Consider the following 24,918-nt stretch of genomic DNA (forward strand, 5'->3'; position numbering starts at 1 on the left):
ATCCTAATCATCCTCATGGTGGATATTAAAGGGGACGTAGCGTGCTCCTTTTCAGGTTCATACTTGTATTTTAGATTTCTATTAAAAGGGAACTGTGACGTCAAAGCATTCATTTACAAAACATGTTTTTACTGTCTGGCTATACCTGTAATCACAAAACACTCTTGAAGCCCCCCTTCCCAAAAAGCCCAGTCTGCTCTGATTGGCTTGTGAGATAAAAATGTTGCACCTTTGGAAAGGTAGTTCTCAAACTGTGGAAAGTATATTGTCATTCGCCTGCATGTGAATCACATGTTTTCAGATTTAGGCAGCCCATAAAAAACTGACTGGGTGGTCTTATTTCACAGTGTGTGGGTTGGTAGACACTATATTCCTGAATATATGTGCACAAACACTGAACAAGTGATTGTTTTTCATGATATGTCCCCTTTAAAAAAGTTAAACACAATGCAAAATCTAGTTTGAATGGTTCTCTGTAAATCATGTACAGTACTTGCCACACAAACAAAAGTGCTTTGACTTTGTGGCAATTTTTTATTATTTTCTTTTTAATGGGGGTAATGATGTTGGCTGAAGTTCCATTAGCAGCGTTTAAGCATGCTAATCAGGCCATTCATTCATCCCATTAAGCCTGACTATCTCTATAATTAAACAGAAGTTGAACAGTTTTACCAGCTGAATGGAAGATGAATAGTCATGCTTTGTTCCTGGAGCGCACTGCAACTCGCAGAACGGTAACACAGATTTAGATTTAGGTCCACAGCTTTTAACAGAGATTTCAAACAAATCCCTTCAACCCATCTTTTAACAGATTTAAATACAAGCACTCATAAAGTATAATACTTTAAGTTTCTTATTTCAGTCGAGGTTGATAACTGAGGAAACTCCAATAGCTGGAAAATGTCAGCAAATGGATTCTGCTCACATGACATGACCGTGAAGGGGCGCTGGTCATTAACGATGCTCTTGTGATGATGACTTTAGTAAACAAACTTTGATTGTCATCTTAAGTGACATCACACAAGATGAAAAATTCATTTCAATTAACGCAATTACTCACGTTTAATGAAGCATAAATGCCTAATTGAGGGCAGTGTGTCTCTGATAACGGAGCTAGATCATGAAGCATGCGTCACCCTGGTGTAACCCCTGTGAGCCCGGCTTTCAAAGGGTAACTGCAAACCACCTTTGCAATTTGAGCTGTGCTCAATTTCAGTTTGGGAGAGAGGAAACACACAACCTAGCAGTGTAAAGTACTCAGAGCTCATTAATCAGCATTAAAAAGCTACAGACAAATGTTTGGAACTGTCATACCGTTGAACATTAAGGCTGAAGAATATTTTCTTGATTAACCATCTAATCGTTATTAGATCGTTAGAATATCCAAGTTGACATCTTGAAATGTCTTGTTTTGAACTGCAGAACACTCAAATATATTCAGATTACTAACATATTTGACAAAATAAAGCATCAACTCAACATTTATTTTCTTGTCCCATCTATGAGAAACCTGTCTTTTGTATGATGAGTATGACAACTTAAGTTATAACTGGATTTGTAGGTAATGAATAGAAATCTCTGCATCACCTCGTCTGTAACTTCTGACAAACACTATTTTCCTGAATAATCTAAGATCCTCTTCATCACCGCTTCATCTCTGAAATATTCTCCACTTTCTCCCTCAAACAAATTGTAAATAAGCAAAAAGTGCCTCAACCTCCATCGCAACACAAACAATAGAATGACACACACACACGTTTTTTTTAAATGACAATATGTCTTTTATTTTCTATATTTTAAAGGTTTATTATTTACAAACAAAATAAACAAAACAAAAAAATCAAAAAGATTTTTTGACAAACACTGTTTGTCTGCATATTGTTGTAAGAAAGTTTACATTTAATCTTTCTTTCATCCGTGTCAAGTAACCAACTGATATTTATTTTTGTCTAAGCCTTGGATTACATAAATGAGCTGAACAATGACCATGTGAGTGGGGTTTAAGAGGACCGAGCAGCTCGTCTGCCTCTCTCTCTCCACTGCGCATATCATCAGTAAACATATGAAACCTGTGGTCATCAAAACCAAATCAACATTTGGTTTGTCCTTTCTGGGCATTATTAGTCTCAGTTCCTTTTTGCATCTCTTCTTTATTTTCCTCAAAACAAACAAACTAAAAAGAAATATACAAATATATGTGCTGGTTTGTTGAGAGTCTCTATACTGCTAATATGTAAGCTTGTTAGTTTGTGTTGTACGTCACCATTAATGCCCGTTCCGGTATGTTAGCTGTGATTGGTATAGTGAAAAAAGCACATAGATGGGAAGCTCTCCCTTCCAAAGGCAAGTATCAAAAACAGCACAAAGCAACAGTGCTGCTATCCATCTTGACTGTGTACTAGTTCCTATACACTATGGCATATTCACGATTAAGCGCTTCCTGTTGTATGTAGAACATCTTCCCCCCTCATTTAGAACCTCGTACAGGCAGCACAGATTCCCGGGGATACTGCTCCCTCACTAACTCGTCTGACACCTAACCTAGCTGAAAGAATCTGTACCTTTTTTATTAGTAAATCAGAAAGTGCAATTCAAAACAAAGACAATGACTTAGAATGTTTCGCTTTGGCCAGTTTCCTTCCACACATCAGTATTCAACCCAAACGTCAGTGGCTAGCTACAAAGAAAAGTATAAAGGTGCTCCAAATTTGTACAATGTCTCGTTGAGCGTGATATTACTGCTAAAGATTGCACTTTTTTTTCTTCTTCTTCTTCTTCTTCTTCTTCTTCTTCTTCTTCTTCTTCTTCTTCTTTTTAACTGTACACACCATCTTTAAATATTCTATATAGCTTGACCGAGAATGTTAGAAAAAAAAAAAGCCTGCCTCTAGGAGTTCACATTGTAAGTAAAGATACCAATTGGATAAACAGAGACATTTGGCCATCGTTGCTTACTCCTTTCCCGTCTAAAAACACTGAGACACAGAACACAGAGAGTATAGTAAGAATGAACGCGCAGATATGCGCACAAGTGTCCCGCCTCCCCCGTGCGCACCGCGCTCATACTCGTAACAAAAAGGATGGAACATGGCTATAGTTTAGGCACAAATACTTAAGAATGTCCATGTGAAAAGTCAATGCTCCTGTTCACACACAGATAACGTCTAGGCAGACAGACAATGGACAAAACATAACATTACATTTAACGTCAACATTTTTGAGATAGTATCTTTTTAAGTATTTGTGACAGTGCATGCTTTCATGACATTGGTGGGTTGACTGCATTGGTACACTATCGACACAATCTGTAGCGAAGTCTAGTAATCTTTTCAAAAACGGCATCTCGGAAGGGCTTAGTCACTTTGAACTCACAGGATGTTCGGCGCCATGAAAACTGTGACTCTAAATAGTGATTCTGCACGACTGACAGCGGAATACTTTGTCACATTTTACTCGCTGTTTCGAGGACCGCAGAACGGCCGCGTGCACAAAGGGCAAACTAATGTGCATGCAGGGAAATGGCCTGAAAGCCGCAACGGCCCGGCCTATTTTAGTTGAGTCATCAAGTACTTTTATTATTGCAAGATAACATATTTGAAATAGCTCTTATTCTTTTTGATAGAGTCCCAGTATTCTGGCTTGACCTTGCTTCCCTGCTTCAGTTCAGAGTACCTAAGCCCAGATAATGGATTTACATGAGACAGAAACCTTAATGCAAACCAGCATTTCCTTTCTCTGAATGTCTCCCCCTTTCACACTCGAGTGACTGGACAGCTGATGTCTTTTACCTAAAACATACGAGTTGAGAATGTCGCGCCAGACTCTTCAACTACAGTTAGTGTGATACGACAGAGTACGGTACCGTTTTACTCAAGAAACAGATCAAATTAAAAAAAAAGTGTGATGAATAAAACAAAGCCTCATTTCCGTCCCCTAACAATACATTTCATAAAATGATCAGTCTGACCGTAGTATAATAATCATTCTGAAAATGATCTTCTGCAGTTTTTGGGAAATGAGGCGATTTAGAAAAGACATTTACTTTCAATAGGATGACTTTAAAATGAAGTTGTGTATTGTAGGTAAATATATGTTCACTTGATGTGAAATCATAAATAGTGCTAGGAATAGAATACAGACAGAGAAAACCCTCCTCGTCCTCCAATCAGCCGTTTCTCAGCATCAAGTCGTGCTAGCTATTGCATTAAGGTTTGCTCATCTCTTATGAAACATGTGTATTTTGTCACTAAACCTTTTTCGCCTATAGATGATATCCAGGTTCCTGATAGAAGTAAGACATTGTTATGATAGAGAATGCACCACACAGTATCTGTAAATACTAGTTCTACAAAACTATTTACAGCACACATATAGGTAATCTTTATGTCACAGTCTATTGCATAATGGTGATAATCTTTAGTTTATAAATATTATAAATATACACAGAATTTTTAAGCAACAATACGTAACATCTCAGCCATCTGAAATTAGAAATAGAAAACAATAGCATCCATCCATGTCTTTCTCCACACTCCATTCTCCTCGAAAATAAACAAAGAAAGCAGCATTTCTATGATCTATTCCCTTTGGACCCATAACACTGTCATGGTTTGTATGTGAGCCGCTGTGGGGATATAGTGGCTCAGCATACTGTATTTGTGTCGCCGAAAGCAACATAACACTTAGTTCCGTATCTTGTGTTGGTTTCTGAAATGAGAGTTCAGGAAACTGGTATGAGATTCATTTCATGAGTGTGTGCCTTTTGAGATTATTTGTCAGAGTTGCTTGCATGTATTGTTCCACAGTGGTGCCTAAAGCTGCTTAATAGGAGAAGATACATTTTCTCTTCCTCGATGGTAAAAAAGAAAAGAAAAAATGAAAGAAAAAGTCGTTGTCAGAATTCACAATGCATTCCAGTTTAAAAAAGAAAAAGAAAATAAATTAAAAAAAATAAACTTCATACATTGTATATAATTATTTATATTTCTTAGAAAGGAAGACTCATGTTTATACTACAGCTTTTAAATTGCCATTGCCAAATATTCTAGTTGGATTTTACACACACAGTCACATGCACGCACACACACACTCTTACACACCCATACACACAGCGGTATATATATGTATATATATATATATATATATATATATATATATATATATATATATATATATATATATACACACATATGTACATATATACACACATGTATATATATATATATATATATATATATATATATATATACACATATGTACATATATACACACATGTATATATATACATACGTATATATATATATATATATATACATACGTATATATATATATATATATATATATATATATATATATATATATATATATACGTATGTATATATATATGGCATAAAAGAAAAGAGAGATGTATCTGTATAATATACATTCTTAAGTTAAGGGAGACAATGTGTCTAAAATATAATACAAGGGATCGTATGTACAGGGTTTCTATGAGGTTATCTTAGAAGAAAATTGGAGAGAAACAAAAACGCTGAAGTTCCAAATCGTTATTTCTTTTGTCGTATCTCCATTTTTAAAAATGAATTGAAACTTTAAAAAATGAAAAGGGAAAAATGGGATCATAAATTTGATGCGAAACGCATTTTGTCTTGCTCAGTCTCTGTACTGCTCAGGACAGAATCTCTCCTCGATCCGGGGGATTCCCTGTGCTGGGTTGAGGATGAAGATGATGATGATGATGCTGCTGCCACCGCCGCCGCCGCCGCTGCTGCCGCCACGGCCGAGCGCACCGGGGGCAAAGCTCCTGACGACATCTGCCGGAATAAATTGACTCGCTGGGGCACTGTGGTGCGGATGCCGCTCTGCAGACTCATTCCCTGGATCGCCGCTGCCGTCGGTGGCACGATGGAGGCCAGAGAGTCTCCTGAGGCTGGGTGCACTCGGGGCACCAGAGATGTGTCATGTGGCAATGACGGTTGGGAGGCCGATAAATGTCTGACATCTCGACTCAAGCTGCCCGACTGCAGAGCCTGTGTGCTCTTGTGGATGTCCCCCCGCTGAGGTGAAGGGACCTGCTGCTGCAGAGGGGACGGCTGCTGCGTTGAGGAGGCCGCGGCTGCAGCCGACGCAGCGGGCTGCTGGGCGAGCTGCTGCTGTGTGGAGAGGGACGGCGGACCGATGGGCTGCTGGAGGAGTGACAGCTGGGAGCCTGTGCGCGAGCCGTACTGGAAGCTCCGGCTAGCCAGAGGGGTCTGCACGGGCGGACTACACATAGCAGCCGTGAAGGAGCAGGGCGACATGATCGCACCATGCTGCTGGAGTGGGGTTTGTGCGTTGATCGAGGAGGAATTCAGGCTGCTGTGGGAATGACTGGGAACAGGGTACATCCCCTGCGCCGCAGCAGCGGCAGCAGCTGGCAGCATGCGGGCAGCAGAGGCATTGGCAATAGCTGAAGCACTGTAGGTCAGGGGAACAGAGGACTGCTGGAGCTGACTGGTGCCGAAGGCAGTGGGGAAGGGAGGCTGGGCTGGTGAATTAATGATGGAGTTTCCTGACATTGGCGTTGAGTTCATCCCGGTGACGGACTGCTTGCGGTCCACCATCATCACCATCTCCCTGTCCTGACGAATGATCTGCTTCAATATCTCGTTCTCCTGCGTGTTGAAAACGCCGGCGTTCAGATCCTTCTGAAACTTCTGCAGCAGCAATGAGTTCTTCTTCCCTGTGGGGGTGCAGTCAGGAGAGGTGAGCACATACAGTAGTGGCAAACTCTGGTTGCCCTTAACCACAGGAAGAGGGCAGGATTCAGGGCAGTAATAACAAGATGCAGCTTGTATGTTTTAGTAAAAAAGGTGCTTTTGCATTTTGCAATTTTTGTCGCCACATCTCCATTCAAAGGAGCTTCATCCTTTACATGTATGAAATCACTACTAATTTAAACTCTGTCAATCTTACAAGCTGCATCTTTTCACGCACACTAACTTTTCTCGCATTAAATATAAATTGTGAAGGACACTGAATGGTAATGACTATGGGAAATATACAGTTTTAGAGAAGTGAAGGACACATAAGGAGACAAAGATTACTGAAAGTGTGGCATGATTGCGTAGACTATGAAGGTGCTGATGTGGACGATGAAACACAGAAGAATACCAATGAGTTGTACCCACACGTCACGTTACTGGACAGCATTTTCTTGAAGCAAAGACAAAAAGTCTAAACTAAGAATATTTAAAGCAACGTTCTATTTAAATCACAATAACAGCTCAGCTAAAACAGACCACAAGGACAATTAGAATAACCTTAAAAAAAAGAAAGTATAAACAAGGTGACAAGAAAAACAAGCAAAGAAAGCGACAAAGATCTATTCCTAACACACTACCACAGTGGGTACAGATTGTGAATATATTTATACATTAAATACATTTATGGACAACTAAACTTTACTCATCTCACCACAGAATGCCATGTTATCTTTAAAATTAAACGTGCATAGAATTGACTGAAGATTTAGATAAATGTTCATGAATAAAAAATTAAAAATACACAGTTTATTTTATACTTTAGCATGAATTTGTATGCACAATTAAATCATAATAAAACATTTCCCTTCATATAGTAAAAAGTACTTTTTTCTGATGTGTAAAAGCCATTTTTTCAACCCACAGGTCTGGAAATCTTTCCCAGCCGGTCACAAGTCACGGGTCGAGATAATAAAACCTTGACAGATGGCTTCTTTAAACACAGACCACTTTTATGGTTTAGGGAGCAAAACTGTGGTAAAATGGTAAAACATGAAGGATGTCTTGAAACTCGTCTTTTGTAGAAAGAATTGCCACATTTGACAATAATACTAATCAAGATTTAACATCTTTACTTTGAATGACTGTGTCCAAATGTATTTAGAGGATGTGTTTCCTGTAATTACTGTTGACCTTGTGTATCGACTGGCTGCGAAGCGTTATTTGTCAGTAAAGAAGACAGAGTTGACTTTTAGCGTGCTGAAGGCTTTAGCCACAGTCAATCAATTGCTAAGCCCCGTCCTTGAGGACAGAAGATTTCTCCACCGAGTTTACAGTTGAGCAGCATTTTCTGGACGGCTTTCTCCGCTCAAGGCTGCCAACAAGTCATGCATTGGGCTATCAGACAGGATTGATGTTGTGTTCTGCAGCCATTTAATAGTCACTATGGGTCGGGTTGAAGGATAAAACTAGCACCACGTACTGACTAAGAGACTACTGTTCACTTACAAGGCTGCCGTCATTGCAATTTTAAAGGCAGCGTGGTTAAACGCTGTAGATTGGAAGGACAACACGTATTTATTATTCCTGCAAAAAAGAACCTGTGGAGATTTGAATGTTTGCTGGGAGTTAGACAAAAGGGCTACTGTTAGGGTTTCAGGGCATCAGTCTCTTCCCTCTTGAGATGTTATCCTCTTCTCTTCCAGTTAAAGGTGTGCAAAAGATAAATGGATACTTATCAAACAATATAACACGTTTAGAGCTAAGGCAGTTATTTTAAGAAGACAATTATTTGATTTCACATCTATTTTATATGCAACATTACAGCCATAGCAACAGAGAGATAATTATCTGAAAGCCTATTGTTGTCTTGGTAGAATAGGTTTATACGTAATTTAAAAATTAAACTTTTTTAGTAAACTATAATGCATTTCATTTTTTAGCAGCCCAGAGCTGAATAACTTGAGTAACTAACCAGCTGCCAGGCTGGAAACATTTTAGTGTGTATATATTCCATAGAGTCCCTCTATAGAATATATACACACAGAATTATAGTATATTACATATTATTATAGTAATACCTGAGTTTTATTTGTACCTAATAAACACCTCATTCGAAGAAACACTGGCCTGCTCTGATAGTTTTTAAAAATAGTTTTTCAAGTGCAAATTTCTACAGATAGATCTCATAATGAACAGACACTTTAAACGTGTACTGTATATTTTCTAATTTTCTAAATATCTGGGACAGCTTTCCCAGTGAATGCAAAGTACTCATTTCTGAGCATGTCTGTTACCTGATCTATTTGAAACACTAGAAGAAGATTTAAAAAAAAAATTGTATCTTTGGAAATCAAAATGAAAACAAAAAACATAAACAAAATATTAACACCACTCATGGGTAAAGAAACGTTTCACTTTTTTACACACAAAACTTTGAATTGAAACAGAAAATGTATCAGCTATGGGTCAAGTTACCATTTGAGAACAATACAAGTACAGTGTTGTGTTAGTAAGTACTTCTTCTTTTCTGGCTCAATGGAACCAGTGATATTAGATCAATATTCAAACTTCACTAGTCAATATGATCTTAAAAATATTATAATATACAGTAATTAACCCATATCTGATGTCAAAAACATAACTGTGTAAAATTGTCTAGAAGCCAAACAAACAGATAAAAACAAGCAAAACACACACACACATTATAATGTCCACAAACATCATATAAACAATGAAGGCTGTATTTGTAAAAATAAATAAATACACACATTTTGAGATCCATTCAAGGCTTTACAGAGACACATTTTTCATTCTGACTCTTAATGCAATTTGCTCAATAATTTCTTCAATAATTTGTGATAAATTGTTCTTTTCTTTTATGAGTCACTGCAGGAAATGTCTTCAGTTTCTTTTTGTTGAGGCTTATTGCTAGAACTTATTTAGGAGAGGATGGTTGTTGTAAATGTGTGTGATTTAATGGAATAAATAAATCTTTGCCATCCACATGTAGTCAACATGACATTACTGTCGCTGTGTCCAAATACAGTTTTAAACTTTCCTTTGTTTAGTGTCAGAAAAGTTCATATTTCCCCCCAAATTATTTACACAAAAGACATAATTCATATTTCAAGCCAGACAATCAGAAACAAAATGTTGTATTATATTGGTGAGAACATGAATAAATAATGGGATGGGATTTCTGCATGTAACAAAAGGTGTGTGTGGCAATGCATTAGTAAAGTTTTTACTAATCTGCAGACATGGTTTTGTTTGTGAATTTACTTTGAACGAAAGGTTCAAAGAAATAAATGCAAATGTCACACAAATAGAGCTGAGCATGTGCTCACAATCCAGTTAATTATTCTGTGAAAATCTCTGACAAAATAAACATGGCATGTAACACTGAATGATTTATCTTTTGTTTCATTGATTGTCTTAGTTGTTGACATTTTGAATGTGTCCATCAAAACATCTGCAGGACTGGTGTGGGTGACTTGACTTATGTGTCACTGATGCAGGAACTAAACAGTTAATGTGACCTCCAGCAAGAGGTCAAACCCTTGAAGGATGAATTTGAGACCGGATCCATTTAGCAAGCCTTTATAGGTCAATTTGCCCCTGTTCGGATATTGGAATTGGAATAAAGTGTTTACCTGATGCCTACTCGTCGGCCAGGACACTCTTGAAAACGAGATGTGCTCGTCTCAAGACGGACTCCTGGTCAAATAATTTTTACATAGATAAAAGATAATGTCAAATGTGCAACACGTTATTGGTTACTTTTCTTCTTTCCTTTTTAGAGCAAGACAAGCAGGTAACCAAATGCAGTTCATATATAGAAACGGTACAACCAGCACGGATCATGACAGAGTATCTTCCCTCGTATGAGACAAAAACCCCTTCATGGTTAGTCTGAAAGGACGGGTCAAATCTATATCACTCTGAGAAGTGTCAGTCAGAGTGGGCAGCTATTATTTTGTAACATTTGGTGTAAAGCTAACTCAGCTGGTCATAAAAAGGGCAAATGTAGATTTGGACCGTTGAGGCCAAACGGCATGTTGTGAAGGGACTTCACCACAGGGAAAATACAGATTTTTATTTTTATTTTATGCTAGCTAGCCCAAAGGATTATGCAACCTTGTCTCCTGTGAATTACGTTCAAATGCAGCATCTTCACAATGAGTTATTGTTACAGTGCGAGAGGTATAGGTGGACATTCGTGGAGCACATGGGGAAGTGTGGCTGTTGGCTTCTGGATGGATTAGAGCACAAAACTCAAGATGGAGGTTTGTGTCCCGTATTTAATTTAAAATCAGTGTTGTTGTTTGAAAAATGTAAACATTATTTCTCTAAACTCTACCAAGTTTGATTTGCATCAGTTGTCGAGCAGATATTGCAGGACAAACACTGATGGTGAACATTTAGCAGATTTGTATCATCCACATTTTTGCAGGTTAATGTAATTCTACAGATGTGTTTAGTCAGACATTTTTGATATAATCCAGTCATCCAGGCACCATCATGTTTCCCCCTAAAAACAGATTATATGTAAACGTAATTCTGAGGAGAAAAGGTTGTCTCAACAGTGACAGTGTTTTCTGATCGGCTCTAAGCGGTCTTGTTCATAATCTGTTGCTCATTGCTTGTTGCTGACTTGCCTGACACTACAGTATTTCAATGTTGAGTCAACACTAGGGTTGCACAGCAATTCAATATTGACGTGCCTGTGTCCGGCAAAATAATACACAAATACAAAGCCATGACAAAGAAAAACCACATTAACAGATAGAGCAGTAGATACAGACTGCAAGCTTTAACCACTGATATGAGACAACATTGGCACACTGTCATTATGCAAATGCAACTCTAGTTTTGTATTCAGGCGCTATTGTTTTCTGGTTATTGTAATAGCAGAAACAAAGCACCAAACATTATGGCCTCTAGCGATGGCGGCGGGCATAACAGTGCGTTGTTTGTTTGATCATTTATGATGAGGAGCTGCTCGGGTTCTCCGCATAGCAGCAATCATATCATTTCAAAAGTGGTTTATTTTCACAAATTCCGTTTCTTCCTGCATAAGAAATAATATAGGACGTAAAATCCATGATACATCTTTTAAATATTTTTGCGTTCCAAAGGGGGAAGGTGGAACGAGGCATTGTATAAAACATGAAAAACGTAATTTGATTCACCACCGGTAACCTGTTGCCTTACGAGCTAATATACATTTACTTAGCGAGCATCCACCTGCAATTTAAATATTAGATTTTGTATTTAGTTGAAACAGGTGGAAATACACTCGTCAAAGTTGTACCCTAATGTCAAATATTCATAGCACACCAACATTAGGATTGCCACACACATTGCAGCGTTAAGGTACAGACTCTACTGTAACGCCTCAACTACAAAGAAAACCATCATAGGAATTAAACACGTGCTATTTATATATTGCCATTATATTTAGCATCTGAGATATCGACACATGATGAAAATAAGCTTCAAAGTTGACTCTCTAAATCCTTCTTATCACTGAAATGTGCCGTTTTATTATTGTCAACTTATCCATATATCAAAAGGAATATAGGAGAAAAATAATATTTCAGAAAATACATATTTCTAATGCAGCAAAACATAAGCGAAGACAAAGACATACGTTCTTCTACTTCCGTTGTAGACAACACTTTCACATTGTCCTCTACGCGTTTGATTTATCGGTGTCTTAGTTCCAATCAAAGTATTAGAGCAGACTGAACACATCTGAATAAGGAGTGGGAAGACATAAGGGTCAATGCAACCAATTATTGCCCTGTTTGTGTTCCATACATGTGCCCTTTTTTAAAACAAGTATATGTGTGTCTGAACCATTATCACTTATTCTATTTCTACTATAATCTATCAAGGCCAGGTTCTGCTACTAATCAAACAGAGAGTATAAGGAAGCATTGTTGACGAGGAGCTGAGTGAATCCCTGATGTTACCTGGCCTTGCTCTTTGTTTCTTTTGGTTGATTTAGACAACTCTGATATGGGGCGGGGTGCTGCTCATACCCAGGAGTGCAGATGAGTGGAAAGAGGGCCAGACACACATGCATGTGAGGTTAGCTCCATCCACTCGCTGACATCCAGTGGGGGAGGGGGGGGTCAACACCAAGCCAACGAGGGGGCGAAGTGACTCCCTCCCGGACAGCGACATGCACTGCCTTCCAGTTAATCCAACCACAAAACTCTACTTTGGTTCTTTAGAAGGATTAATGCTGGTTACAACAAATTCTCTTTGGTGTTATTTAAGACAAAGAAAGAGACGGAAGTAAAACAAAAAAACAACAACAACAACAAAAAAAACACAAAAAAACAAGATAGCATACAGGTCATGCAGCACAAGATGGCAGACACAATGCTTTGATGAAGAAAGAAGGCAAACGAATACGGATAAAGACAAGACGACAAGGCACGATGACAGGCAGGAGATTCGACCAATCAGACAGGACAGGAATCAGATGTAGGCAGGTCTTACCGATGCGGTCCAATCGGTCGATGGCGACCGTTTCGAAAGCGCGCCGCATCATGGGGTACTCCTCCAGCACCTCGTTGAAATGATCAACAGAGAGGGAGAAGAGTCGACAGTAGGTGTCTGCACGCACGCTCGCCGTTCGTCTGCCCTTGGTGAGCAGACAGATCTCTGTGTGGCGGCAACAGAGAGAGATAGAGGAGGACAAAGAGTGAGAGCAGAGAATAAGAGTGCAGACGGACAAGAAGGAAATCATCCAAGCAATTGCAGTACAGATTAGCATACAGATGAATCTGGAGTACAAAAGGGTAGAGGCGCAGACTGTGAATGTAAATAAAATGAAAAACCCATCAGCGGTGCTGTCACTTGCATTCTACTGAGATAATTCCTCATTCGGCAGAGAGCTAATGGTCCCATAACACCATACAGTAGTCAGCTAAACAAAAAACCCCAAAAAAAACGGCATCACTGCATGAATGCACTGCATCCGTTCTCAAATGTAATGGACAACTAAACGATGGCAGCATTCCTGTTTCTCCCATGCAGAGGTGTGAAGAGAGCACACACTGCTTTGGGTTATGTTTAGATCAATAGAGAAACACATCAAAACACTTCACCCTGCAGCTAAGAACACAGCATACATCTCGTTTCTTATTTGTGGTGAACTATATTTACCTATTCACACTCAATTCACCTGTACACACATAGGAATGGGACACATATTGAGATGAATGATTAAAGATCTCAATTAAAAAAACAGAAAGTATTCTACTGATGTAGTTGTCATTATCAGGAGGTGGAGGAAGTACTTAGAATTGAAGGACTTCATATACAGTGAGGTCGTTTAGCGCTTTGGTAATCAACCCCAGAGCTGTGCCCTTCTAAAGGGTCATGAGATGATTAATGGGGCTGGAAATCTGCATAAAAAAATCTAATCTTTAGTTTTTTGTGTGAAATATTACATATTTTCATAAATAAATGAAACCACCTCAGAGCTCAGAGACATCGCTGAGTTCCAATTAGATATCTGCTTTCCTCTAATGGGTCACATTAAAAGCAACTAGTGAATATAACTGTCAGATGTATGGAGTAAAAAAAATACACATTTTCCTTCTGAAATGCAGCGGAGCAGAGGTAAAAAGTAGAATGAGGTGGACATACTAATAAGTAAAATATCTCAATTAGGTAGAGTGCTTGAGTAAATGTACAGTAGATAATAAATCTAGATATCTGACTAGAAATCACTTTCTCTTAGTAGGATGCTTATTATTGCTCGTAGTCACTCAAGTACTAGAGAGCAATCGGATGATTGCATGAACTCGTGTTAACGCTAAATAGCATGCAAAGGGAGCTAATAATTAAAATGACCAAAATATATGTTTCACTTCTGATATCAATGTTCTCTCAGTGTTGATAAAGACGTGCAAACCAATCTGAACCTCTTCACCTTACTAGCAGTAAACACATCAATATGTGTGCTATTGTAGGTGCATTCAAAGCGCTTTATCTCCTCAGTGTTTTCATGAATCAGTGACGCAAGGCCGCAAGTTCACAGTCTATCCAACCCCTCCATTCCTTCAGCCTACATTTTCTTTTGTCTTTATGAGCTTGTAAAACAATAGCTGTCTTCTCAGCATCGACTTCCCTTGGCTTCTGTTCAACCGCCAACACCGCTCAACCTCCACCCACGCTTTCCCTTCTTTTCCAATCTACAGCGAAACTTCCATCTTGAATAAATCGTTAAATGTTAACTCGTCGTGATGACTTGGCCACGCCATGAGCTGTCATGGAAATAGAGCACAGAGAGTGAGCACAAGATGTGAGAGCAACACTCTCAAGCTGTGGGTGTAAATAAGGTGTTAGTGCTGTTATGGTGGAGAAAGGCTCCCTTTAAGTGGTACCTCTGTTAACACAGGAAGAAACAGAAAAATGGAGACGGAGAGAGAGAGAGAAACCTGTGTCTTGTTAAATGTAATTTCACAAAGAGTGGAGAAACAGAGGCAGACACACGATCCATGAGCCTGCATGGTTACATGCAGAGTCACCTGACAGTGGGCTGTAAGGTGATAATTAGTGGGCTGGTAGGAAGCTTTTTTTTTCACGTTTGGATAGAGCCCGGATACCCGTTTCCTCCTGCTTCTAGTCTTTACGCTAAACTAACAAGTGCTAGCTGCATATTCGGCATACATCAATCTTCTCATGGAACCTTAACGAGGAGAATAAGCGTGTTTTTAGAAGTGTGATTGACGGTAAACACATCAAATTACCACTATTTTGGACTCCCTTAACAATCACATCGTTATTTTAAGAGAAACTATGTAAACTTGGTTTAACACTGTCTGCAACAAAGTCTTCATTATTCGTGCCTTGTTGTAAAGTCGGCAAAACATATGATGCATTTAGTTAAGTCTCTTATTTATTTATTTCCCAGGCATTACAATATCGGGAATAGAACCACAGGGCCGCTTACTCTCAGAAGCATCAGTGAGACGGACAATGTGCGAGCTAGCTCCGCTTTGATCTTGTTGTCAAGTAGCCACGCCTCCCCATTGAATTATATAATGAAGCAAGCAACAGTGGGAGACCAAACTATATTGCTCTGTCTCCCAGTTTTCCTCTCTAACGCTTTCAAACTGTACTAATTCATTTTGTCAGACCGCAATGATCTCCAGTTGTTAAAGTGACTGTTTGAGAACATGAGAGTTGATAATCAGCCGACAGAGCGCAGGAAGAGTCTGTATTTTTAGACGGTGCTTATGTTCACTGTTTTACCACAAGTATATACATTCATAATACATCAAAATGTGCAGCTACACTCCAGACACAAACATCCCTGTGTGTGTATTCGTGGGCTTGCTTATGATTTGCTAAAGTAGTCAACTAGCCTCTCTTACTCAACTACTTTTGATGAAATATTTGCAATGTCACCTGAAAGAACTTTGTGTGTGTACATGTGTATTCCAAGGTCTGTGTGTGTGTGTGTGTGTGTGTGTGTGTGTGTGTGTGTGTGTGTGTGTGTGTGCGTGTAAGGCATGGCCCTGTTAACACTTCACATGATGCAGTTTGACACCTCTCATCTGTCACCTAGCAACAAAACATCACAGTTGACCCCAGGAGCATTCGTGGAATTTTGCCATCACTTCATGTGTCATATACTCCCATGGCAACCGCCTCCTCTTACCCTTCTCCTGACACGGATGTGACTGAGGAAAGAGGGAGTCCCATAAGACATTTAAGCCCGATAGGGAGATCCATGCGCTGTGTCTGTCAATGAGTACGAACGTTTCACTCTACTCGTCCCTCGGCCTCAGAGTGACTGCAGAGCTGTGTGCTTCCAATATGTAATCCCATTCACAGAGGTCCAGGAGTGATTACTATGATACCTTCGCAGCACGCAGGCGTGGCATCGACCGTAGCAGGAGGTGCTTTGTGACCTGCTGTCCTCCTGGATGTCCTGCTCATTACTATGCTAATAGTTTCCTGCGGCCGGGCCCGGTTTTGTTACTCGCTCTGCCTCCCTCTGTGTCCGTCTCCTTCACTGATTTCTCATTCCAGCCACGGTTTGGCCTGGTTGTAAGGGGAGTGTGAATCACCGCGGAAAAGGGGGAAGAGTGAGATGCCTGGTATAGCCAGCTGCTCCCAAAACTCTGGGCTCATCTACTAATGCCATGCAAACGGGTGAGAATACCAGCTGGGCTGAAGGCAACAGCAGGTGGGCCGGTACAGCAAAAAGAACAGCGCGCCCTTTATTATTATGACAGATACAACACATATCTTTTAATAAAACAATTAGATGGGAACATCGTATGTTCTCTGTATGTATGAATTTGTTCTCTTTTCGTTGACCTGATTGTAGATGCTGATGTTTCACAGTAAATTGTCTTCACTCCGTGTACTACATATTGCACTACATACAGTATTGCACTTTAAGTACCAACTCCTTTGTATTCGGCTGAATCAATCTGGTTTGTTATGTGTGAGTCTCTGCACAGAGAGAGCGCACCAGACAGCAAGCACAACACAATTAGTGTAAATACTTTTGTGATGCAAAATAATCTTCAAAAGGTTTTAGACAGCTTGAGTAAAATAATCTAAAAAAAAAATCTGCCTCAACACATTTCCTGTATTTAAAAATGTGGTCTCCAGAGGTCAATTTACAGGGAAGCAGTTTGTTGAGACTCCTTCTAGTGAACAGTCTAGCACTCCTTTTTTTAACTACATGCTGAAATGATAACTCAACGAATCAATTAGTCAAAAAAATCTGTTTGATAAATCGTTGATTTATAAACTGAGAAAGTGAGAAATGAATCTGCAGATTAATCGATAAAAAAAAGAATATCATTCGGTGCTGAGCAGGTAGCTTACAGAGAGTTCTGAGAGCTATTTGGCTGAAAAACGACGGCATCAGAGCTGTGAGAGTGAACTTAAACCTTGTGGCTGGAAAACTATAAACAATAAGATGAAACTCAGTGTGAAGCTGTTGAGGGGAGCTGCAGATTCAAGTGATAATTAATCCCAATTAGCCATCCCCTTTCACATTGTCATTTGATTTAAAAAAATTGATTGTAGCTGCTGTAAATGTATTATAATTTTGAGTCACACAAGAGTTGTAGCTTCCTGGGTGTCACCAGGACATTATGCTCTGCAGAGCAAGCGTCGTCGTGATACCAAAGATCTTTATAATTTAACTGATGATATGCGAGCGTCCCGCCATCAAAGAATAACATTGCCCACCACTGTTAAGTCGACTTACAGCGACCTTTATTATTTTTCATCTTCTAACTGGAAACAGCGGCCAGTTAAGCTGCTGCGGTTTCTTTGTTTTAATCTGAAATTGTTTGATAAATGCCCTCCCGCTCACTGCCATTACCATCCATTAGTAGGAGCCTTATTGGCTGAAGGTTTTATCCTGACATTTCAGCTTAGTTCCTTAATCAAGATCTTCTTGTTCTGTGCCACAATGATTCTTTAGCAGAATATCTCTTGAGCCGCAGCCCCAGAGGATTAACTGTTTGAACTGCACTGCAACTGCCACATATCTTACCGTATGACATGTCCACTCTTTGCAGAAGTTAAAACGCGCCCTCTCCTCCCGCAATCCCATATATACAGAGAAGCAAGTAGCTTTGCACACTTAGTGGCATGACAGCAATCCTGTGGTTTGAACAAGCAGGAGAAAAAGAGGAATCATTTCTTTTTTTGATTCGCTGCCTTCGTTTGCTCGCCTGTGAGACATGAACGGCAGGCAGCGAGACACACCAAAGAGAAAGTATTCTTAGACTCCTCAGCCTCCTTCCATAGTGGGGATGAACTCACAAGATAAAATATGCAAGATCCTCAAAAATAGGAAACTTTACTTTGCTTTCACATTGACAAAATCCGCAGGCAGATATTGTCGTGTTTGAGTAAACAACGTGCAATGAAATTGCATTTGACAATTAAAAAATTAATGAAAAATGTAATGTTTTGGAGAGGGAATAAGACTTGTGCCAAGAGAAAGAGATAGGAAGACAGAGACCACAACGAGGGAATAGCTCTTGATTTTACACTGGCTGCTCTTGTTAGCCAAGTATATGCAGCAGGAACTTATGGAGGGGTAGAAGAGTTCATGCATATGTGTATATGCGAGGGTGAGGGTGGGGGAGGACCCTCTGTGTGTCCTGAGGGAAGCCTCATCCACGCCTTGGCCTACTCCAACAACCAGATGAGTGGTTACGCAACGACAGAAGCTGACTAACGTCCAACACTGGTTAATGAGAATCTACAGCTACAATAACTTAACTCAAAACAGCATCAAAAGCAAGACCTCAGGCAAGAATTATGTCTCAATAAATAACCGCATGAACATACTGTGGGAATACATGCGTGACTGGTGTTCTTGCATGGCAGTACCCACATATATAATTCATGTTTGTGTCTCCATGTGGATTTCTATAAAAGAAAGTACTTCAAAAATGATTCCCGATTGTCGCGTTTTTGTTCTAACCTCCAAAGTAGGATCCATCAGTCAGCTTCATCTCCTTGCTGAACTTGGTGATGACGCTTGCAACACCATGCTGAATAAAGTACATCTTCTTCCCGACAGTGCCCTCTCGGATAATGTAGTCGTTGGGTTGAAAGACCTCAAACTTCAACTTGCTCAGCATCCCCGTCACGAAGTTGGGGTCCGCGTTGGCAAACAAAGGCATGGTGGCCACAAGCTTACGGCAATTGAAGTTGACAATTTCCTGGTGGAGAAAAAAAAGAAAGAAAGTATAGGTCAAACAAATGAGATCATGCCATTAGTAATTAAATAATTTCCACCTACAAGTTGAAAAAATGAGCATCAGTTGGGTCGTCTGACACACCACCACAAATCCTTCATTTCTGCTGATTTTCTCGGCCGGCATAAATGATTTGGATGCGTATTGCTGCTTTATCCCTAATACTTCTAAAGCGCCTCCCATCACTCCTGAGAAGAAACTTTTTGGCACGCGTGTCAGACCCTGATGAGTTTGCCCTCTGGTGCCGGCTGCGGGCCATCTCTCTGGTCTCATCCTGTCCCCTCAGACCCAGCAGGAGATTAGGAGCTTGTTGTCTGTTTACCCATACATCTCTGTTGCCGTGCGGATGGAAAGCCGGGGCACTTGGCATCTGCCTTGCTGTGTTGTTGACCCCGCCTCGTGAGGGATAACTCTTCTCCAGTGACAACAGGACATTGACAGAGAGATAACCAATTTCTGGGACGCTCGCAAAGAGATGTAAGCTCAGCCTCAGATGCCGGTGTCAGCTAATGCCACGGGGCTCTGACCTCAATCATGCACCAGAACTAATGAATTAGATAGTAAGCAATTTTCATGCCCAGCCAGGAGTCCTCTTGGGGAAACAATCTTTGGCTATGCCTATTTAAAGATTTGTCATATGGCGGAGAATAAGAGAGGAGTGCGAGACAGAGGAAAGGAACCAGGGTGGGGGAGAAGAGAGAGAGATGACAAACTGCATATCACATGGTTATATTTAAACAAAAGTTTGTTTGCACAATTATCTGTTGGTGCATTCATGGACATCTGGAATGTTAAGACATCAGCTGCTAAATAGCAAAACATGCAATGTAATTTTCCTTTTCTTTTTCTTCATGTTTGGTTGTATGTCTCTGTTGACCAGATTAAAATACTAGAGCTGATTATTGAAATGCTTTGTGGCAGCAAACAATGAGCTATTGGATGTTGGAATGTCCCTGAAAGCAACACCAAGGAGAGTGTTTAAAGTGGTTTCTGCCCAAAGCTGCAGTACAGCAGCCAACTGTTCAAGGTGTTTTTTATTACCTAGGTCACACAGGTGTGAATTCACTGCAGGTTGATTTATTGAGTGAACTTAACGTATACAAACTAGTAAAGGTTTCTTGGGAAGATTCTATCGACACAGTAAAACTAAAATATAAAAAAAAAACATTAATGCAACGTCTCAGCAGATGCATTTGAAATAGATTTGACCATTATTCATAGTTGCACACTAGGATGATTAACTGAAGGCTTTTCTTTAAGCACCATTACCTTTGACCCACACAGCTATTTCATCCACTGAAAAAGAGTTGTCATGTGAATCCCAGGTGGTCAGAATTGCTTGAGCAGCCTCAATCTGGCACACCTGGTTGGCAGACTCATGAAAGACTTGTGATAAATGATGTGCCAGAATCAGTTAGAGTACACTTGGGCTGATTTCATGGCCCTCGTTTGGTCTAAAGCGAGTTTGAGTGCTGCTAAGTGGAGCTGATTCTGATCCCAAATTGACCTATAAGTCAACACCCCCAAAATTGTGCTGGACACTCAGTGGCAATCAGCCCGACTCAGCCTGAGTCAGTCTCCCTGGAAAGTGTCTGGCATGGAGCTGTATTGATTGATTCCTGGCTGCTCACTGGTTAGGGACTGTGGATGGTGCAGACGCTGGATGCAGAGATTAAAAAAACAACCACACTGCTCCATACTTTTATCTCTCAAAACAAAACTTTATTGCAGAGGCCAAGTAGGCCAAGTAGGCCGAGGCTCGCAGAGAAGGCTACGTTAGTTGTAGCGCACTGACAAAACAAGCTGTATCTAACTGAGAAAGCTATAATTTATTACTGTCTGGAAATGTGTACAGCTGCTCTTAGTCTGATATGATTCAGCCAGGATTTGGCAAAAGCAAGCTCATTTAGGAAAGTGGCATGGACACTCACATGAAGGGCATTACTCATCTAGCTTTTTAATAGGATAGTCACAGAGTGGAAGAGGTGAGGGGTGGGACGCAGGTGGGTAACTACATACTAAAATGATCAAGGTAGAATCTGGCAGTATTTGATGATACACAAATATAACAAAAGTAGACAATACCACATGCTCCTACCACAGTAATAGTGGACATATTACTCAATCAAACTTCAAGTGACCTACTTATCTGATGGATGATCAGACACATTTTTTATTTCTAGAGATTGTCAATAAACTGGCCGCATGTCTTTCATGAGGGGGAAAGCAACCCATTGCACTCCATAGAGTTAGTAGTACAGTGGCAGCAGGAATAAAAATATTCAAACAGATTCAAAAGATTTAAAAAGAGTCCAAACTTGTTTTATATTTTCATGTCTTTCTGGGCAAAAAGAGTGAGCGAATAAAGTAAATAAAGTGGACTGGAGCTAGAAAACATAGAGGAAAGGTAGTACAACTACAGGATCCTGAATCAGAAACATAACAGAAGATGAATCAAATCTTTACTTTCACCTGCGACTATGTGGCAATTTGAGTCTGATCTCTCTGGAAATGACTTCTCATACAGAAGAGAGAGCTCTCTTATTGGAACATAATAATGTGAATGGAGAAAATAAACCACACAGAAAACACTTTGAAGACTTTTTCTGAATGAGTTGAAATAATCCATAACACCTTAAGAACAGTTATTCACTGAAATGGCAAAGTAACCTCGAATATGTGCCCAGTTTTGCTCTGCCGCTTGTTTTTACCTATCTGTCTCATGGGCATAGCTTTCTTTGTGCGAAGCTGTCTCTGTGCAGATTTTAACTTTACTCGCTTTGCACGGCGGACTAATAAGCCTGGGGGATTTTCTGTGTAGTAAGTCATACCTTCCCGCGAGTGTCTGGGATCGTGCAGCAGCTCCCCACATCCCAGCATGGTGACTTAATGGGGCTACATGAAAGATGGTCACGATTCCTGCGCTTGCTTTGCTTTTTAGTGCTCTCCTCTCCCATCCACCTTTGCTTAATTACCCATGTAATCTGCTGCTATGAGGAGGTCAGCCAGGGACTTCAAAACTGCTCACCGACTCCACTATAATCTTCAATATTCGTTCTCGCGTCCTCTCTTTGTGAATAATATATAGTACACTTGATCATCCGGCTGTGTATCTGTGCTACACTGATGACTAATAAATATTGTATTATAAAACAAACAGCTCTGGAGCTCAGGTTGTTTCCTGAAATTGAGGCTCAGGTAATGTTTCTGTGCAAATTATTGTCATATCTCTGATGGTTGCTCAGTCCGGGTTCACCCAGGATGCTGAGGAGAATCCGCTGTACCGTTTTTCTCCTTTGACATGATAAGATGAGATGACAAGTGTTGGTATTTCAGTTTCAGGTGCTGCACACTTGAAGGTGCCAAATGAAGATTCACTCTTCATCTTGAGGGAATGAACGCATTCATGTTCCCAAACTAAAACCACTATGTGACAGTTTACCTGTCAAGAACTTTAAAAAAAAATGTTCCTAGATTTGAGGAGTGTTTCTTTCTTTCTTACCTGTTCCAAAAATAAACCTTCAAATAAACCCTCTCAAAAAGATTTCTAAATGTTGCTAAGTGAAAGAACCAGCGCTTCGATTCAGTTTAGGGTCTTAAGAAAGAAGTTGTCTCACCTCCTTGAGAGGGTCGTTGAGTTCACTCAGGATGTTGTCCTCGTCAAAGATTTTGCCTTGGTAGCGATGCTCGTAGTAGTCGTGGATTTTCTGCCGCATGTCTGCTGGAAGCTTGTGGAAGGACATGTATTGCTCCACTTGCTTGTACTGGGAAGACAAAGAAAGCAGATGATCATCAGTTGCCGCATGTGTATGCACACCAACTATTCTAATGGCACCTTGAATAAACACACAACGCTCTTCAAAAGTGTGGTGTTCACAGAGTGTGTATTTGTGTCTCTGTATTGAGGACAAGCCACGCTCTCACATAGTCACAGTGCCATGTCCTGGTTCTGTGTGTGTGTGTGTGTGTGTGTGTGTGTGTGTGTGTGTGTGTGTGTGTGTGTGTGTGTGTGTGTGTGTGTGTGTGGAGGGAGAGACAGAACTAGGGAGGCAGGTGGTGAAGGAAAGTAGGAACAAGTACAGGCCCGCGGCCGTGTCAGACCAAGGTAGCAGTTCCGATTATCTCACCCATGCAGGAAGCCCAGTCCGAATGGGCAACCAAGCTATGATCTAATGTGAACTAGCAAGGTAGACCCGATAACCTGGAGAGATTTAGAGGCCACATGACCACAAAGCAGATGGCACAGAATGCATGAATGATAATTATTTGAATGATTTATCTTGAATATTTTCGTTGCGAGTACAGTTTTGATCTTAGCGTCTGCCAAGGTGATGCCAAAGGGATTCTCTCTCTCGCTCTTGTCTGTGTTACCACATCTGTTATACTGTCGTATCTCCTGTATGAGTTCAAATGTAATGTAAAGTACTTTGGAATGGTTTGTGTATGAATTGTGCTAAATTGTGTTAAAAATAGGACAACTAGTACTACTTGAAACAATTTAATGATTGAGGCAAAATGAACAGTTTTTGTTCTTCAGATTTTACTACTATTGAATACATACAACTGCAACTAAAATGTAATTTAGGGTATTGTTACTGTAAATTAAATCACTGGTTAAATATGTGGTTAAATAGTTACTAGTTGTGCACTACATGCAATTTGTACCAAGTGCAATGTATTTCAGTTCTCTGGATTTAGAGGGACGTATCTCCCAGAGAGTTGATGGTGATTTGAAATGAAAACATAACGCTATTAAAACCATTGCTGTTATTAGTATTACTGTTGAACTGAAGGATGGAGGGACAAGGATGGATGAAATGGAAAGAATAAAACCATTTAGTGGCCTCACTATCAGAAAGCCAGATGGCCTGTGACTCACTTTTGTTTCTTACTGCACATGCATGGCTGGACGCAGGACTTTTCCATGTGTGCAATACTGTCAGTAATGAGTTGTGGGAACTGTCCTGTTTGTGGTCATTCACTCCATCCTCGTGGGAGTTCACATTATATCTGCATTAACCTGAAGACATGTATTGACCCAAAGAAGAGGGGAAAAGAGAGAATTCTTGAGCTAATCTATTTTGATCAGTCGCTTTGCTCAGACAGGCTTTCTGCAGACAGGGCCAGGGTCGTGAAAACAATCTTCCCAGACAGTCCAAGGCCCTGACACCTGAAAATAAACACCATCTCCCACACTGCCCCTGGGAATCGCAATAGAACAGTGTGTGACAGCCAAAAGTAGCAGTGTGGTCGGGAGTCTAGTCCAGGGGCAGGCTCTAATGATGCAAGCCTGGCCCACAAAATGAGATTTGTCAGTGAGAGAGAAGACACTTCAGTCACAAAGCCTCCTTCATTAACTCCTCTTGCTGCAGCAGAAAGATGATACTGACACTGATATTGTGATT

General features: G+C 40.2%; 1 protein-coding gene across 1 annotated transcript in view; it reads right to left on the bottom strand.

Moving 5' to 3' along the window:
• Nucleotides 1-5,618: 5,618 nt before the first annotated feature.
• Nucleotides 5,619-24,918, bottom strand: part of hcn1 (hyperpolarization activated cyclic nucleotide-gated potassium channel 1) — a gene marked incomplete at both ends in the record, with an annotated part of 60,883 nt that continues 41,583 nt past the window's right edge. Inside the window, 4 exons of the mRNA XM_079235423.1 lie at nt 5,619-6,721; nt 13,257-13,421; nt 19,237-19,477; nt 23,131-23,277. Coding sequence (XP_079091549.1) covers nt 5,619-6,721; nt 13,257-13,421; nt 19,237-19,477; nt 23,131-23,277 — 1,656 coding nt within the window. The remainder of the gene's footprint in view (nt 6,722-13,256; nt 13,422-19,236; nt 19,478-23,130; nt 23,278-24,918) is intronic.

The sequence above is a fragment of the Taurulus bubalis genome, assembly GCF_910589615.1.
Source record: "Taurulus bubalis genome assembly, chromosome: 19".
Taxonomy (NCBI): Eukaryota; Metazoa; Chordata; class Actinopteri; order Perciformes; family Cottidae; genus Taurulus; species Taurulus bubalis.